An 18,999-nucleotide genomic window follows, 5' to 3' on the forward strand; every position below is an offset into this window, starting at 1 on the left:
TCTCTAGTATAAATGTGTTAATACTGTATATACTTTTCTCTCTGTACAGTGCTACCAGAGGCGGACTGTACTAGATGTGTTGCAGGGATTCATTCTGCTGCCCAAAAACAGCCAATCAGCAGAGGAAGGTGATTGTTGCATAGTAGTGGCACATACTGTTGTCACTCATATGTTGTCATACGATGAATTGTGACAATAGCGGATCTACAAGCTCACAATGTGTCGCAATTCTTCTTAAATGTTTTGCCTATAATGACATGGCCAAAATAGGGCTACCAGGTTGAAAGTGGTTAACCCATTAAGACCGGGAACGCATTTGTGTCATTAGTGTGGTTGCCCGAATGGGCAACCAGACTATAGTACTCTACTGACTTTATTCTTTATTCTAGATAAACTTTATTTCAGGCTGCTACTCCTCGCACAGTTTTTTTTCCCCAATTTCGTGCCATATGTCAAAATGACCGGCTTCATCGGGAATCGTGCGCTTGTACTTTGCTAAGAGATTGGTTACATAGTTTAATTGATATTGATTTATTAGTGCATTAAATGTCCCCATCCACTTTAATGGGAAAATGGAAAAACTAAAATTCAAGTATTTTTTTCTCAAAACCCGTAAGCGCTAGAGTTACAAGACTTTAAGGGGAGGTTCATAATATTGTTTGAAATTATTGAAATAAAAATTATATCATTGGGCCTCATGGTGGCGCTATAACAGCCCCCTTTACGTTTTGGCCTATAACTCTTGAACCGTAGGTCGTAGAATAAAAATATAGGCCACGCCCATTTGCGTCAGGATAGATTTTCCGCCATTTAGAATTTTCTTCAAAACACACTTTTAGCTCCTCCTCCCACATATTTTCTCCAAATTTCACATAAAACGGTACACATGATCTCTGGACCCATGCGATAATCTGGAGCGAAACAGAATTTTGATAGTCCATACCGTTCGTCCGTAATTGGCTTCCAAAGTTAGAGGGAGGGGCCCGTTTTACAAAGAATGCCAAAAATCACGAACGAAACGTCCGGTCAATCCCAAATTTGAATCACATGTCGAGGGTGCTTTACTCAACAATTCCCCAAAAGCATTTCCACTTTGACCAATAGGGGGCGCCACAAATGCGCAAAATGTCACCATATGATGCAAAAACATGATTTTTGGGGGGATCAGTCCCTTCATAATGAAAAGCAAGTGATCTCAGGAGTGAGGTGACAATATGATTGGGCCGGTACATTTGTGGGAGGGTCCTGTTTCTTTAGTGGGAGGGGCCTATTTCCTCAAATCAAAACGGCACGTGTCACGAACGCGGGATCCGATCAGCACCGAATTCGAATCGCACGTCATGCGGCCTCCGACGGTATACCTCCAAGCGTATTCCTCGAGTCCAGGCGGCCGCGACCGGTGTCGGCGCAACCACACTTTGCAATTGCCCTGAATTGCGACGCGTCTAGTTTTAGATTGATTTGGCTATTCAAAAATCGTAAAAATGTGTGCAAATCTTTGAATATATATATTTATATATTTTTTAAAGCAAACATTTGTAACTCTAATCTTTGCTTCTGGGGGTCCCTGGAACACAATATTTTGAGAAGGGGGTCCGCGGTCAAATACATATAATTTTGGGGGTCCTTGACATGTAAAAGTTTGAGAACCACTGATGTAGCAACATGTTTTTGTACAAATTAATTTTGTAGAATCGGCCTCAGGTCTTAATGGGTTAAATAAAGTTCTCGTACAGAGTTAGGTTCCAGGGTTAAAAACTTAAGCAAAGTTGTGGTTCATGAAAAGTCCATTCTGATGCCTAAATCAGCACTTTGTTTATATATTCTCTTTCTCTCTTTGTGTATCTGTGTGTGTCTCTCTCTGTCCTCTCTCTCTCTGTGTCTCTCTCTCTCTCTATCAGTAGAGAGTGTGTTACTGCCGTTCCGTGAGTCTCTGTGTGGTGTAGTGTTCTCTGCTGTGGTGGAGAACAGTGCAAGTCTGCAGATCACAGCCACCAAGGTCCTCACTGCACTGGGACAACACACAGGTAACTAATGCTTCCTGGATTAGTTCCTTCTGCCAATTCCCATCGCCCCTTGTACTATAGTCCCTGGCTGGGTCCAAAATGTCATGCTACATGCTATATAATAATCAGTACTTTATTTTTCAACATACTGTTGTGTGTGTCTCAGGTCTGTTGATGGATTCTGATGTACAACAGGCTGTAGACCATTTGACCAGACTGATACTTGAGGAGAAGGACGATAAAGTCAGGTTGGCTCTCAGCTCGCGCTCTCTCTCTCCCTCTTTCTTTCTCTTTGTCTTTGATATCGTCGCTTTCGGGCAGAAACCTTATATTTCTGCATTTCATCACTTTACTTTTTGACATACATGAATGTCCTATTTTATACTTTGTTGTGCACCGGAACAGTAGCAACAATAACAAGCTTAAGCTTATACATCTGGAACAAAGTTTTTTTTTCTTTTTTTTTAAAAGTAACCAGTACATACAAGGTTTCCACCCGACACAGACAATATATTGTCAACTGGTATTCTACAATCATCATTAGTGTAAACTGAAACCTCAGAGAAATGATGAAATGTTACTTCTAATGGAACTCTCCCCACATTGCATCATGTGAATACTGTGAAGTGTAAAGTTGTGCTTGTTTAAAAAAGATAGCAGATCTACAATAGCAGATCTTGTAGATCTGAATTGTTTTAAAAAATCTGGAAATTTTGGGCAAATCTTTGAATAGATTTTTTAAAGCGAACATTTTTAACTCAAATCTTTGCTTCTGGGGATTCTTCAAATGTCTTCTCCTAACAGTTAAAAAAAACAACCTATGTTGCTATAATATCGGTGGTTCTCAAACTTTTTTCATGTGAAGGACCCCCAAAATGATATGTATTTGGCCGTGGACCCCCATCTCAAAATAAGTTGTTCCAGGGACCCCTAGAAGCAAAGATTTGAGTTAACAATGTTCGCTTAAAAAAACTATATACCGGTATATATTCAAAGATTTTCACAAATCTTCCACGATTAAAATAAATAAATAGCAGATGTACAAGCTCATAGCGCGGCACTCGGTGCCACGCTATGAGTTTGTATATCTGCTATTTATTTTTCTGTGTCATTTTAAGATTTCTTAAATGCGTTACCGGTCTTAATGGGTTAACACGGTTAACCACACTCCCCATCCTCATCCTCGCTCCACTGGGTCCTGATGTTGAGCGTCTCTGTGTCCTTTCTGTGTGTCCCTGCAGTGTTGCCGTAGTGGAATGTTCCGGGGCCTTGTCCAGACGGCACCCAGCGGCTTTCATCTCTACCATGATCCCCAGACTCAAAGAGCACATCTCCTTAGGTCAGTTGGACCTTCGCAGCACATCGCATTGCGAGCTTGTAGACCTTTTATTTTTCACCGAATGTTTTGCAGATTATGAGGATGCTAGGCTTCATATGGTTGAGCCTAATTATATTGATATATAATCAAGCTAACCAGGCGTCACATTGTTAGCGACTGTTACTGTACTTTTATACGTACTTTTATCGTACTATATTAACAATTATCTCCTCCTCTCTCTCTTCTCCAGAACCCATGGCCCAAGACGACAGCAATACCCTGCCCAAGGACCAGCTTTCCCATCATGCTTTGCGCCAGCGTTGTTTGTCAGCTCTGGCTGCAGTGTCCAGCCAGCCCTCAGTGGTCCAGGAGAGCACGCCTGTCCTCCTGGAGGTCCTCAGCTCAGCACATACAGGTAGAGATCTGCAGTGAAATGTCATTACGCTGTTCAGTTTGTTTTAAGTTTTTAATTCAGCTCTCTGGTTGTCTGTGCTGTTCAGAGATCTGCAAACCTGACTCATAAATGCCTGATAAGGTTATTGTTGAATTGTCATAACCCATGTTTTTTCGTTACTTTCAACACAGCAGCTCAAACTAAATGACAGCAGAGAGGGGCTCTTGTAAGCTTATCACTTACAAGCTTACCCCACATCGCTTGGCTCAAAGCCAAAATGTGCGGAAACAGACGATGTAATATTTAGCTTAGAAACTAGGTCAACTAGCATCAACTGTATGGGCATTTTACCGCATTGAGAAGTAGCTCTCAAACTGTTTTCTGTGATGAGCAACTGATATGTTTTGCTTGTAGAAGCCGTTGAACATAGGATGGGAGGAGACAATAACGATTATTGTGTATGCCACACATTATGTACATTCCTGCATCTTTCACCAGACATGTTTTTTTAAGACGTAAGAAAGAAGAAAAATAATAATAATTGTTGTAAAATTGCAGAATGCATCACATAGCCGCGGTAATGAGGTTATTGTCCCAGTCATGACCCTGCCTTCTGCCTGTAGGATGTCTGTTATTTTATCTTAGAACTAACAGTGGCCTAAAGGTGTCTGGTAATCTCACCCTCAGCTCAGATACTGTAGATAGCAGTTCACTGGCCCTACATGAGAACATTATAATCTTGTGTGTGAATTGCCCGCAAATGTTACTGGCTGCTTTTGTTCACGCTACAACTGAAGGAAGATTTATGGAAATCTCGCTTTGTCTGGAGTTGGCAAACTGCCAGAGCGTCGACTCCAGGCTCCAGTTCCCACATGACACAGACACACTTAACCCTTAAAGCCCGGGAACGCATCTGTGTCAAAAATAGCTCTTTTTAAAAATTTAGCCCGGGAACGCATCTGTGTGTCAAAAATAGCTCTTTTAAAAATATATATTGAAAATTTGTGCAAATATTATTATTATTTATTTTCTTTTTTTTTTTGCACACTTTTAACTCAAATCTTTGCTTCTGGGGGGTCCCTGGAACTAAATATTTTACAAATGTTCGCTTAAAAATATATATATATTCCAAGATTTGCACAAAATTTGCACAAATAATTTTCTAAAATAGCAGATCTACAAGCTCATCGCGCGGCACTCGGTGCCGCGCTATGAGCTTGTATATCTGCTATTTTTGAATAGCCAAAGGAATCTTAAAATGACACAAATTATGCTTTCCCGGTCTTAAAGGGTTAAATGCAAGGATTGAGTTGCATGAGGGAAAGTTCCTCTCTCTAGCTCTCTCTAGCTCTCTCTCTCAATAACCTGATGAAATACTGTTTGTTTGTTGTGTGTCAGGTGCTGTTAGTTTCAGCGTAGAGGAGGTAGTGTCGGCGTGTCACAGTCTACAGACCATCGCCCAGCAGGCTCAGGACACGGAGGAGACTGCTCGATGCTACCACGACATCATCATCCCGCGCCTCTTATCTCTGGCCCTACAGGCTGCCTTACAGGGTGACTACAAGTAGCAAATGTGTCTTTTTCCTCTTGCCTGTCTGTTGTTAGGTTTGATTGGCACATGAGATATGCAGTATTTGTGGGATCGCTTTAGCTTCACTAGTTATTATTATTATTATTCCGCCCGTTTTTGGATTGGTCAAGCTTCACGTGACATCACAATATAAATAATATAAATAGGTAAGACAAAATCAGGAACAGTACTTTCTAGTGTGATACTATCAACATTCTTAGCGATCCCACACTGTTTCTTCAGGAACAGTACTTTCTAGTTATAGTTGTTAGTTATAACTGTGGAGATACGGTTTGGCCATTGAAATGTTGTATAGAGGTTATGCGCGTGACATCATCGTACCCTGAAGTTATGAGGGAACGCCTACTGAGTGGCAAAAAACTACTTTCTGGCTTTGACAGCCCATACATCCAAACAGAAAAGTCATATCTGATTGTATTAAACAACGTTAAACTCACCAACATTGCAGCTGTACGCAAAGCTTGAATTATCCTCTTTCTATCTGCAAAGTTTTTGTTTCATAAAGATCCACCATAGACATGTTATGAGCTACTTTCTGTCAATAAATTCCGTGCAGGTGATAATTTTTCTAAGTGTCAGAGTTTGGAAGTGCTCGTTTTCAATAACGCAACGTCCTGCTGCCTCCTGCATTATGTGCAATTTCGAAACAGGTGGTACACAAGACCGTTGAGTGATTTCCAACAAGCGCTTCCAAACTCCAACACTCCATGCTGGTCAATGTTTTGCCACTCAGTCTAGCTGATGGGGTCATGTCCCGGTGGAAAAGTGACGCATGTGCATACTCTCTATTATCAGTTTTAGTACAATAAGGTGAGTCGCCATAAAGCAACCTAAGTTACAGGTTACTTCCTGTTTCCTGTGTTGGCAGATGAGGATTCTGGGAGTCGCAGTCCTCTGGTGGAGCCGGCGGTTCTGTCAGCCATGGTTCCTGTCATCAGCACCGTCTGTTCCAGATTCCAGCCCAAGTCAGTACCACTTGTCTCTCTCTCTGTCTGCAAGTCTATCTAGCTCTGTCTGTGGTCTGTCCAGGTTGTTCTTCACACTGTATTCAATAAGGTTCATGTCTCTGGATGTCCTCAGACTCGCGGTCCAGATGGTGTCCAGGCTCGTCTCTCTCTTCCTGGATGGGGACGTCTCCTGTCTCCCGGACAACTCCTTCCCCTCAGAAATCCAGCTGCTCAAGGTGTGCGGTGGAGGAATACACACTGTGTGTGTGTGTGTTTGTTTGGGAGGGTGTGTGTGCTGTAGTGTATGGCAAGGTATGCATGTGTTAGGTGTGTGCATATGAAGGTGTCGTATACTGTTTGTCTCCGGTTCAAACCTGCTGCCGAGCCAATCAAACAAAGCTCTGAGAAAAGGACTCGGAACAGGAAACATGTACAGTATGCTATGCCACCCTCTGGAAACTACAGTTAAAACACAGAGCCATTAGTGTTTGTTTTTCTCCTGCAGGGAGGGGCGTCATCGAGGCTGTCTCAGTTGGTGTGTCTTCTGATGGGCTGTGTCTGCTCCCTGCCTCGCACTGTAAGTGTCTACCTCAACACTGTAACCTCAATACTGTTATTTAAACCTCAACACTGTAACCTCAGTACTGTTATTTAAACCTCAACACTGTAACCTCAATACTGTTATTTAAACCTCAACACTGTAACCTCAGTACTGTTATTTAAACCTCAACACTGTAACCTCAGTACTGTTATTTAAACCTCAACACTGTAACCTCAGTACTGTTATTTAAACCTCAACACTGTAACCTCAGTACTGTTATTTAAACCTCAACACTGTAACCTCAATACTGTTATTTAAACCTCAACACTGTAACCTACCTCAGTACTGTTATTTAAACCTCAACACTGTAACCTCAGTACTGTTATTTAAACCTCAACACTGTAACCTCAGTACTGTTATTTAAACCTCAACACTGTAACCTCAATACTGTTATTTAAACCTCAACACTGTAACCTCAGTACTGTTATTTAAACCTCAACACTGTAACCCCAGTACTGTTATTTAAACCTCAACACTGTAACCTCAGTACTGTTATTTAAACCTCAACACTGTAACCTCAGTGCTGTTATTTAAACCTCAACACTGTAACCTCAATACTGTTATTTAAACCTCAACACTGTAACCTCAATACTGTTATTTAAACCTCAACACTGTAACCTCAATACTGTTATTTAAACCTCAACACTGTAACCTCAGTACTGTTATTTAAACCTCAACACTGTAACCTCAGTGCTGTTATTTAAACCTCAACACTGTAACCTCAATACTGTTATTTAAACCTCAACACTGTCACATCAGCCGTAACACTGTATCCTCAACAGTGAAAGTCTCAACTGCAACATTGAAACCACAACCTTAACATTATGTATCAACCTCAGCAATGTAATCTCGACACTGTAAGACGCTGAAGGGGAAAATTGCCTCGCAGCTTCGTATATACAACACAATATGACAGGATATCGAGGAAAAGGACAGTCAGTGGGTTATGTGACACACAGTCTGTGATGTCCTGATGTGTTTTATATCTGCTGTCCAGATGGAGGTTCCCCAGATAGACAGACTACTGTCAGAGCTGGAGGAGTTGAGCTTCACCTGCCTCCACCCGTTCTCCTACACGTCTGCCGCCAAGTGCTACGCCGGCCTGCTCAACAAGAGACCAGCAGGTCAGTGTGAGGGCTGTGAAGTTGGGGAGTCCTATCACTGCAGTGATGAACCCATCAAGACCGGGAAAGCATCTGTGTCATTTTAGATTTTAAACACTTACTTTAGCTTATACTTTAGCTATAAAAAAATAGCAGATATATAAGCTCATAGCGCGTCACTTCGTGCCGCGCTACGAGCTTGTAGATCTGCTATTTTTGAAAAATCGTAACATTATTTGACAACTCTTTGAATCTTTGTTTCTGGGGGTCCTTGGAACACAATATTTTGAGATGGGGGGTCCGCGGCCAAATATATATAATTTGTGGGGTCCTTGACATGAAAAAGTGTGAGAACCACTGATATAAAGACATACGATTTTCAGAAAACTGTTTTAGAAGACATTTTTAGAATTGGCCTCAGGTCTTAATGCGTTAACTTGCATGACTGTGATGGTTTGTTTTTGTGGTTGTCCAGGTGAAGCTCTAGACTCTTTGGTCCAGAGGGTGATGAAGAGGATGTGCAGTCAGCTGGACTCCTCTCCTCTACGCATACAGGCCTTCACACTCCTCCTCTGGGTGAGACATTACGCTATGAATGAAAGTCTATGAGACTGCAGCCCTAGGTCCCGTCGTCGAGTGAACGTGCTATAGGCGCTATATAAATGTGTCATTTATACTTCGCGGTACAACAGTATCCTGCAAAGATAGCACAAATAGCCTATCTATAAACTCACAACACATGGCATATAATTGATTACATTAATTTGTTCAATTAACTGTGGCAGCATGGTGTGTGTGTGTTGTACTGCTGACTGAAGTGTTGTTTTGTGTCCGCAGGTGGCCAAAGGGTTGCTGCTCAGATATCATCCTCTGTCAACAGCAATGACTGACAAGGTAAAGACACACACACACACACACACGTGTGTCTCACACACACACACACGCGCACACGCACACGCACACGCACACGCACACACACACCACTGTCTGTCCACAACACTAAAAGCATCATCAATTAGACATTGTTCTTCTGTGTGTGTGTGTGTGTGTGTGTGTGTGTGTGCAGCTCTTCTCTCTGCTCGGTGACAGTGACTTGGGCTCTCTGGCAGCAGAGGGCTTCTCTCTGCTGATGAGCGACTCCCCGGACGTGTTGAACCGCGGTTGCCACGCCGACGTGCGCATCATGTACCGACAGCGCTTCTTCACCGAGAACTCAGCCAAGCTGGTCCAGAGTTTCAACGCTGCTCCATCAGGTCCCAGTACTTACCTAACACTATTTGTATATATTTTTTACACAAGATACATTGCCTCTTTCTTAGGTAATATTGGAAAAAAAATTGAGTATAGTTCGTTGGTTGCTTTTTACGTAGTAATGGTCTTATTATTAGTTTATTTTTTTCATTTTAGAGGTATTAACACATCCACTGCCAAGGGCTAATCTCATAATGTACTCACCAGTGCCAAGGTGTTTTTGTTGTTTTTTTGTTTTTTTCATGTCGCCATAGATCTTGTTAAAATCCTTAAGATTGAGCGCTACACGGTCTGTTTACATCCGCGCGATCTCCCTGTATCTCCCAGTGAAAACCACGTGTCAAACGGGGCATCCATGTTTGAGTTAGAGCGGATTACGTTAAACAGTGAAATGCGAGGAGAAAAAACTACAGGAAGAGAATTGAGTTTCAGTTTCGTCTGTAGAATGGGAGCGGGCGTGCTCGTCAAAACCGGATCCCAAATAATTCTATTTCCTGTCATCAAACCGGAAACGGAAGTGGATCAAAAAGTGCACCCGGACCGCGCATGCGCGAAAAGACCGCAGCCCGTAGGGCTACGGTCTCGGCGCTTAACAGTTGGATTTAACGGCCCGTAGGACTACGGTCTTGGCAGTTAATGTGTTAATAAGTCCTTAAATTGTCAATGTATGTTGTACTGTAGGTTGGTTTGTTTACTGCTTAATAAGAAACCGATTTTGCACATTAAGCATCATCTGGGGACCCCCCCAGGTTACTTTACATTAGACCATGGCATGGACCCCCATAACTGTTGAGGGTGTACAAATGGAACCAAATTGTCCCGTGTCCATTTGTACACTCTCAGTTACAGACCTGTAAGGGTCCATTTGGTTCCTAACTATCAGTCATTTTGCTGGGGACTCCCCTGGAAGCCCCTCAAGGACCCCTGGGGGTCCCCAGACCCCACTTTGAGAACCACTGTTGTAGAATCTCAATCAGCTTGCATGTCTGTGGAATATATTTGATTTTATTCAAATTCTAATGATGAGCTCTTCTCTGTTTTTGAATAGTGTTTGTAATGGGAAATGCTCAGCTGGTCATTTGTTTGTTTCCTTTTACTTTGTAAATGAATCCACTCAGTCTTAAGCCCAGTTCCGAATTTCCGACCAAACTAAGATTGGTGACGAGACAAAACCGTTTAAAACCAGATTTACACTTGCACGCCACAAATGGCAGATCTACTGTACAAGCACACAATGCGGTGCGGATGCAAAACTCTGTGAGCTTGCAGCTCTGCTATTTTCGGCACACAATAACCTCGTGCAACAGAGTATAAATTCGCCATTAGAACGTTGTCTCTGTGTCGTCCCTCCAGAGAAGAAGTCCAGCTACCTGAAGGCTCTGTCTCACATCGTCAACAACCTGCCCAAACAGGTGCAGCTCACCGAGCTGCCAGCGGTGAGTAAAACACACACACACACACACATGCATATAAAGAATTACAGACCATCTTACAATGGGATCACACCACAGGTGTTGACACTAACGGTTGCCCGGCTGCCCGTGGTAAGTAAATAAAACGTTCGGGCAGCTGGAGTTTGCTTTCAGGTTGCCCGACGGGGAAGTGTGTTTGAGTGGGGAAGCAGCAGGAATTTAAAACAAGAGAGCACAGTTGACCTATAATGTACAGGTTATTTTAACACATTGATTGCCAAGATCAAGTACACTTGTTCTTTCTAATCCATCACTTGATTGCCAAGATCAAGTATACTTGTTCTTTAAAAAAATAAAAAATAAAACATATTTTTTTTATTATTATTTTTAAATTTGACCCAAAGACCAAGGAGATATGATTTTTCGAAGATCTAGACTCCTATCCACTTCCTTGTTAACTTAAAACTTAAAAATTCTGTATCTCGGCTCCTGAGTACTTTTTTTTTTCTCAATGAACCCGTAGTCATATTGGTGACCAGCTGCGATGCCAACTGGTTACTGAGAAATGTCCTCTGGAAGCTTGTTAGCCAGTATGTGTTGCCCTCTGCTTCTGGTGGCCTTGCTCATACCACACCCATCTTGGAACTCAGCCTTCAGCCTATTATTATCTTGCACAGTTGTGATGCTTCCACGTTGAATATACGGTATCTGTCCACAGACATACTGTATGTAGGCTATAAACAACCTCACAAGGTGAGAACAATACCAGCCACGGCCAGAGCCATTGAGACGGGAAGAGTTGCGTCATCTCTGTTCACTTCATTGGCCAATTATTTTACAGCAAAGGAGGATCATATAAACAAAGAATATTCTTAATATTGCCCACACCAACTCAGTTTATTTGGAATTTATTTAGGTGTGCTCAAAGATGACGACAAGAACAAGAAAAATGCAGATATAACGCTACTGTATAGTTCCAAACACTATACTGTATTTATAGTTCCAAACATTGAATCCTCATAATAGGCAACCGCCAACCACGTGTTTCTGTCAATGGCTCTGGTACCGGCTGTAAAAACGGTAACATCGTGAGTTGTGGAAACTGAAAGAAGAACTTTAGTTGTCCTGCCAAAAGGATTGGTGCCAGTGAAGTGGATCATATATTATTTACCAGCTGACTTCACTAATTACTTCCATCCTCCGTAGTTAAAGATCTGAAGATCTGACACCTGTGACCTTTTCACCTCTAAGGTTATAATGGTTAACTAAAACTAAAACTAAATAACAAAAACTATAAGTTAAAGAACATTTTAGTTAACTGATATAGAAATAGAAATAAAAACTAACTGAAAAACTGTGTTTACTAAACAAATAAAATAAACATAAATCCTAGACAAAGGTTTTGTCTTTGTCAATGTATTATATCGCAATGCGATGTGGACAAATTAAGCTGTACTTAATAATTCATAATGTATTCATAATCCATGAATATATTGTTCCTCTCCTGATGCTCTCCATTAAAAAATCTCAGTGAATGTACCCTGTGGAGCAGGTAACACAACGGCATTACTCTCATTACTGCCAGTGTTCTATAGTTCATGTCCAGCCAAGCCTTGCCGGGTCTCGCTGCTTGCCATGTGTTACTGTATTATAACAAGAACAAGTGAAAGGCTATAACCTTGCCTCTGTGTGTGTTGAACACCCGCCTACACTCAGCTGTCTCAGATGGACTGATGATTGATTAATTGTATTATTGATTGATCGATCGACTGAGGAATGGATCAATCGATCGATTAATCAATCTCCACTGCAGTACAGTATGTTAACGGTCTTGTTCCTTGCAGCTCCTTCACCTGATCCTGGAGGCCTTGTCGTGTCCGGACCAGGAGGTGCAGCTGTCCACTCTGTCCTGTCTACAGCCGGTTCTGTTGGACCCTCCACAGGTTCTGATCCAGCAGCTGGAGGCTCTGGTGTCCAGGCTGCTGGCCCTCACTTCCAGCCCTGTCATGGTGGGTCTGATCTGTAGACGCTTTCATCTTGTGGCTGTTTTGTTATTGTTGGGACTGGAGATGTGTGAGCTGTTTAGATCAGTATTCATAACTATGGCTGAGCGATATGGACAACATATAATATATATGATAATATATCACAATATTTTTGACGAAATACCTCTTTTATACTTTTTGAAAATCTTCAAAAGTAGCAAAAAATATACAGTTGAAGCTCACAATGTGTCGCCATGTGATGCGTTGTATGAAATAAGGCTTAAGTGATTAAACTAGCAAAAGAAAATACTTATGTCATATTACAAAATTATGATAAAATCCCAGACGATATCTAGTCTCATATCAATATAATATATAGTATCGAGCCCTATTCATAACTTGTTCTTTATTTTGTGTGTTTGTCATTCATAGACGGTGCGGATCGCCTCGTTGCGCTGCATCCACGCTGTGGCCAACTTTCCTGAACACGAGGTAGAGCTACACGTCACTGTTGTTACACTTATGTTTTATATCGTTGCTGTCGAGCAGAAACCTCTTATCTCCATATTTTAACTATTTGTTTCTTCGTAAATGAATGCCCTACTTGATCATACTACAGTGTCACACAAAAGCATCAAAAGTAGCAGATCCACAAGCTCGAAATGCGGCGCGAAACGACGCGTTTTGAGCTTGTTGATCTGATGCTTTTGCTGCTTTTGAATTTTAATCCTGAAAAGTAACAGTTTTGGACATATTGAGATTTCCACCCGACGGAGACGATATACTGTAAATATTCGATTTATACATCTGAATGAAGATGGCAAGCAGCAAGATATTGTGCTTGTGTTTGATGTTCATGTGACCTTCTCTGACGGTGCCAATGTGCTCCAGGTGATGCCGTTCCGTGCCAGGGTGCTGAAGGGGCTGTCCAAACCTCTGGATGACAATAAGAGGCTGGTGAGGAGCGAGGCCGTGCTCGCACGAGGAGAATGGTGAGGAACACTCGGCAGTAGGAGTAGCCATCGCCCTATAGTCCCTCTTCATGTGTACGCTCTGCATCAGTAGCCTGCTTCTTACAGTGGTAGTTATTATAGAAGCATTTCTCGCCGTGTCAATATGTCAGGTGACCAGTCATCCTATTGTGGAGGAGTGTGGTGATTAGGGGGGCAACAGTTAATCAAACTAATCAATTTAGTTTGATTATTAAAATATATATATAGAGATTTTAATAAAATGATACATTTTCTAAAATAGACCTACAATCTTGTTGATGGGCTATTTTTGCGTGACACTGTTGTACAGCAAATATAAAATAGGCCTTAAGTCGATAGTCAGCCTTATCGATTTAGTCAATTGGATTTTTTTGATAAAGAATACAAAATACAAATATATTTTTTAAATTGTACTTTTCAATTAATAATCAAAAAAGTAAATCAGTAGTTGCAGCCTTATTGGTGATGTTTTTTGGGACGATCTGTAGGGATTAGATCCAAACCCTGTTTCTATTAACTGTGTATTTTATTCCAAGCTGTTCTGTGTGTTATTCTCATCACAGGTTCCTGTTAGGAAGCCCAGGAGGCAGGTGATCGGTCAACCCGCCCTCCCCGCACTGACCTTTCACACTTTCACCCTGACCCCTGGCTCGGCTTTGGGAGAGGACAGAGGTTGGAGGACAACCGCCTGGAACGCTGAGGCCCAGGATCAAGCCTCTGTTCCCAGGCCACAGCACCCTCGGTTGGGACAAACTCCTTCACTTTCGGGCCACCCCTCCGGATATTCTCCTATCTATCTATACTTACACTTAACTCATATGTTCATCTTCCGTCCCTTCGTTCTCCTCCTTTTCTATTACTTCCTTCTGTTTTGATCAACGCGCAAATGAACAATTTGACCGATGGACTGACTGTGGGGCTTTTGACAGATTGCTCAGTGCAACTATTAAGTGTGTTGAGAAGGTTTATTTTTTATATGTCAGCATTGTTACCAAGGAGTTGTTCTGGTTTATAAGAAAGCTGAACAAAATGGCGTTCACACCATTGATGGCTGTTATTTGCTTTCAAATGGTTGGCCACAAATGCACTCGCTCCAGCATAATGCTATGTTCAGACTGGCAGACCAAATCAGATTTTTGGCCTATCCAGATTGGAATCAGATTGGTTTCATCAAGTCTGAACAGCAAAAAAAAAACACAGGGAAACAGATTATTGTGAACAAAATATTAACCACATTCCTACAGGGTTTGAATTGCTAATCAAATCCTAAGTTTCCTAAGGATGTGTCTCAGTCTGGATGCTGAAACCTAAGTGAGCTTGTTGATTAGCCATTTTCAGCGAGCGACACCGTTGTGCAACCGAATAGAAAGTTAACTTAAGCATTAAACAAGTCTATGTCATTACGTTGTTACCACAGCAACCAATTCAGAGGTCGATTGAGATTTGAATCCACAAATCCACAATTGCAGTGTTGACAGTCAGTCTTAAGGTAGCTCTCCACCACACCGACGTCGAACGCAGTAAGTGTTGGAAAGCGTCTCCTGTTGCCGAAAATCTGCTGTTGAATGGGCAGTGGTTACACTTGTCTTGCGTCAGGTCACAAGTTGTAGGCAAGTGTCGAAAGCCGACGAGCTTGTTCAACCATCGGATGGCAGCGAGCTTGTTGAAAAAGACATCAAGCCATAGGCTATGTTTAGCACCATAGTAGCGGTCGGTGTCGGCTCTCAGGCGCATTCATCAACTTTTTTTCACACCTTTTTTCACACCCTCCTGGTGGAGAGCTACCTTTTAAAGATTGTATTTGATAAACAAAGGGGATTTGCCTGCAGTCTGACCAAAGCCTAAGAAAGACGAACTTAATCGTTACAACATTGGTGTTCACACATTTGTTGCTGCCATTGGTTGTCTGCCACAAATGCGCTTGCACCAGCGTTGGTATTCTTTACAATGAAACCACACACCTTTAGCACTGCCAAGTACCACATCTGAAACAGCACTTCATGTAGCCAGGCACTGAGAGAGACGAATGTTGTGAGTCTTAAAAGCAGTCGAGATGATGTTTGATTTAAGGATTGTTTTGGATCCGTCGAATTGGGACCAGTGAAAGTGGTCCATTACGTGCCAATTATTCTCCACTCAGCGCACACCGTGCACATAAATCGATCACATATATTAGCATATAAATGATGTGGAGATTAATGCTAGCTTCATTCTTCTGGGATGCACTTCCACTGACATTTCGCAGAAACTGATTTTTATGTTTAATTTTACATGAGCAACGTTATTGTAACTTTATATTGAGGAATGTTATTGTAACTTTAAAGAGGATTACGATGGTAAGATAATATGTATAGATACACTGAACCTTTTGCCTTTTATTTGACTGTTCAATATTTGAAGGAAGGCAGATATTATAGCTTGGCTGTGTTTGGATTGTTTAATTCAGTGAGGTCAAATAAGTTCAGACCTCCTTCGTGCCAAGTATATATATATACGGACGATATTTAATATGTCAATAAAAAACATTTTTTTTTGTATGAAATTAGTTTTAATTTCACAGCAGTTGATATGGTTAAAACATGTTCAATAAATAAATGCCTCGTTTTAAAATGAAGATCAAAATGTTTCAAAACATTAATGTTTTTTATCAAAAACCCATGAAGTCACTGATATACACTCAAACAAACCAACGAACAGCTAGAGCACAGCTCCCATTGGTCAAATCCACAATCACAGTCATGTCTACTATGGCAACCAGGGCACAGGTTCAAAAGTCATTTGAGTCTCATTGGTGGCAAAGGAATTGAAAGGGGAATGATAAAACAAGTGACGTTTTCAATTCTGGACAACACGGAGGCCTGTCATAGACATTTAAAGAAATGTGCCCCATGGTTAAACCATTTTGGGGCGGGAACCCTGATTTGTAACTATGCCTTTCAGGACGATAACCCCTTTTGGGGTTCCTGTTGCTATGTACAGTATATATAGTAACATACATTGGTTGTAATTTTTGAATAAATATTTTAAGTTTTTCAGAAAACGTAGGTCAGGATTTAGAGCCTGCGTTTTTAGAATTGGCCTCAGGTCTAAATGGGTTAAGAGAGCATGCCGCCATATTGTTAGTAACGTAAAACACTACTACTTGTTGCATGCAGAGCTTTCCATACAGGGAGGAAGAGGCAGTGTAAGGCTGTTTACACTGGCAGGCCAAAATCTGAAATTTGGCCTATCCAGATTGGAAAAAAAACACATGGAAACAAATCAGATTTGAACCATATTCCTAGGTGATTCAAATCTGATTCCTCAAGATGTCTCAGTCTGGACAATCTTTAGTTAGTTAGTGAGTAGTGCACTTTGGTACAAAATATCAGTCAAAACATTGATAATCGGTGGCCTGGGACTCTCCTGAATCAGGATTGGCATTGGACCCATAAATCTGGTATCTGTCGGGCTCTTGTGCAGACTGGGGACTGGGATATAGTTTTTGTTTTTGTCTCATTCCTAAGCCAATAATTTGATGACCGGCAGCAGTTCCGGTAGGAGACACCAAGAGTCTCATTTGCTCCTTTGTATCTCCTACCGGAACCGCTGCCTAGTACCGGTCCGCTGTTCATCAAATTATTCCCTTAGGAATGCGACAAAAACAAAAAATATATCCATGAATTCAAGTCTCCATCAGGGTGACTAACCGATAGAAAAGGTCATTTTGGGGGTGAAAAGTGAAGAAACAACAGATTGTAATGTCTTTTTGTCTGACTCTTCCAACATGGCGACACAGCTCTCATATCCAATATAAACGCTGTGTGACTAGTGTTGGTTGGACAGACGGTGGACCTTCTGTCCTCCAGACCCTCTCCAGGCTGATCATTTCAACAAGACACATACTGTAGCGATATCAACCCATTCAGACCTGGAACGCATCTGTGTCACTTTTTCATTTGAGCTAAAAAGGATTATTTTACACTTTGGCTATTCAAAAATAGCAGATATACAAGCTCGTAGCGCGGCACCGAGTGCCGCGCTACGAGCTTGTAGATCTGCTATTTTTAAATCGTGAAAATGTGTGCAAATCTTTGAATATATATTGTTTGAAGCGAACATTTTTAACTGTATTCTTTGCTTCTGGGGGTCCCTGGAACAAAACATTTTGAGATGGGGGTCCGCGGCCAAATACATATAATTTTTCAGGGTCCTTGACATGAAAAAGTTTGAGCACCACTGATATAGAAACATAGGTTTTTTCAGAAAACTGTTGGGATTTAGAAGACATTTGTAGAATGCGCCTCAGGTCTTAATGGGTTAACCAAACAAAACACACACGACTCGCTGAAATGGAACCAACAAGATCAAGGAAACCAACCAAAGCAAAAGATAATCAGATAGTATCGTCACTGACAGGGAGAAACCTTGCATCTCCTTATTTCATCTTTTTATGTTTTTCATAGTGGCCTATTTTATGAAATACAAGCTCATATGTCAAATCATGACGTGTTGTGAGGTTTTGATTTGATATTTTTGCTGCATTTGAAAAATGTCACCTATATTGACAAGCTAAAAATAGGAGGCCAGGTTGAAAGTGTGGGTTTTATACATATTTAACCAATTAAATTAAGTTAACAAGAGCTTGTGACTAAATCATAACTACATTTATTGCATCCATTGGAACACACTCTATTTCCCCTTTTCTTGTAAAGCGATGGTTGTGGACATACAGTACAAGGTTTCCACCCGACAGCAACGATAGTTAAAGGACGACTTCACCCATTTTCAACCTATCTTCAAGTAATTGGTCCTCACTAATGCTAACATGGGAAAAATGTATCTTGCGTTAATACAAATCTAAATTAAAATATATTGTTTGAAACAAAAAACCTCTGCCTAACGATGATGTCACTGGTAGGTGGATTTCTGAAGTGTCCACAGCCCTGTTATGAGACACAGACCAAGTAGATTTTTCTTTTTACCATTTTATCATGAGCATTAGTGAAAATCAATTACATGAAGGTTGAAAATGGGTGAAGTCGTCCTTTAAGTCCAGACATTCTCAGTCAGAAGCGGTGCTATCCTGTGTCTCAGGTGATGAACGGTCGCACCTCATTGGTCAGCATGTCTTTGGCACCACAAACAACCAGTATCAGTCACAAACCAGTGCTTCTGCACGTGTTGGGTTCCCTTAATCCCCACAAAGAAAATTAAACGAACATGATTCACATGTAACGGACGGGATTCGAACCCAGGGTCTCCCGCGTGGGAAGGGACACTAAAGCCAAACATCTTAAACACTAGCGTAAAAGGGGAAGAATTCCCCTTGGCTTCAGGCAGAGGCTCGGAGCCACTCTGCCACACATACTCATCATGATGACCCACTAGCTGTAGGCTAGCTTCACAGTGGCTAACAG

At 41.5% G+C, this 18,999-nt stretch overlaps 1 protein-coding gene across 2 annotated transcripts in view; it reads left to right on the forward strand.

The window, feature by feature from the left end:
* Positions 1-16,133, forward strand: part of mms19 (MMS19 homolog, cytosolic iron-sulfur assembly component) — a gene marked incomplete at its 5' end in the record, with an annotated part of 29,220 nt that extends 13,087 nt beyond the window's left edge. Inside the window, 18 exons of one of the 2 annotated variants that reach the window (XM_080454296.1) lie at positions 50-128; positions 1,902-2,027; positions 2,173-2,254; positions 3,248-3,345; positions 3,575-3,739; positions 5,117-5,272; positions 6,178-6,274; positions 6,390-6,492; positions 6,762-6,833; positions 7,855-7,981; positions 8,436-8,536; positions 8,798-8,854; positions 9,027-9,213; positions 10,565-10,647; positions 12,468-12,632; positions 13,041-13,100; positions 13,500-13,600; positions 14,164-16,133. In XM_080454296.1, coding sequence (XP_080310422.1) covers positions 50-128; positions 1,902-2,027; positions 2,173-2,254; positions 3,248-3,345; positions 3,575-3,739; positions 5,117-5,272; positions 6,178-6,274; positions 6,390-6,492; positions 6,762-6,833; positions 7,855-7,981; positions 8,436-8,536; positions 8,798-8,854; positions 9,027-9,213; positions 10,565-10,647; positions 12,468-12,632; positions 13,041-13,100; positions 13,500-13,600; positions 14,164-14,194 — 1,890 coding nt within the window. In that variant the 3' untranslated portion in view covers positions 14,195-16,133. The remainder of the gene's footprint in view (positions 1-49; positions 129-1,901; positions 2,028-2,172; positions 2,255-3,247; positions 3,346-3,574; positions 3,740-5,116; positions 5,273-6,177; positions 6,275-6,389; positions 6,493-6,761; positions 6,834-7,854; positions 7,982-8,435; positions 8,537-8,797; positions 8,855-9,026; positions 9,214-10,564; positions 10,648-12,467; positions 12,633-13,040; positions 13,101-13,499; positions 13,601-14,163) is intronic. The other variant, XM_080454297.1, reaches the window with a different exon arrangement.
* Positions 16,134-18,999: the final 2,866 nt, after the last annotated feature.

Source organism: Gymnoscopelus braueri, assembly GCF_963280865.1.
Source record: "Gymnoscopelus braueri genome assembly, chromosome: 17".
Classification (NCBI taxonomy): domain Eukaryota; kingdom Metazoa; phylum Chordata; class Actinopteri; order Myctophiformes; family Myctophidae; genus Gymnoscopelus; species Gymnoscopelus braueri.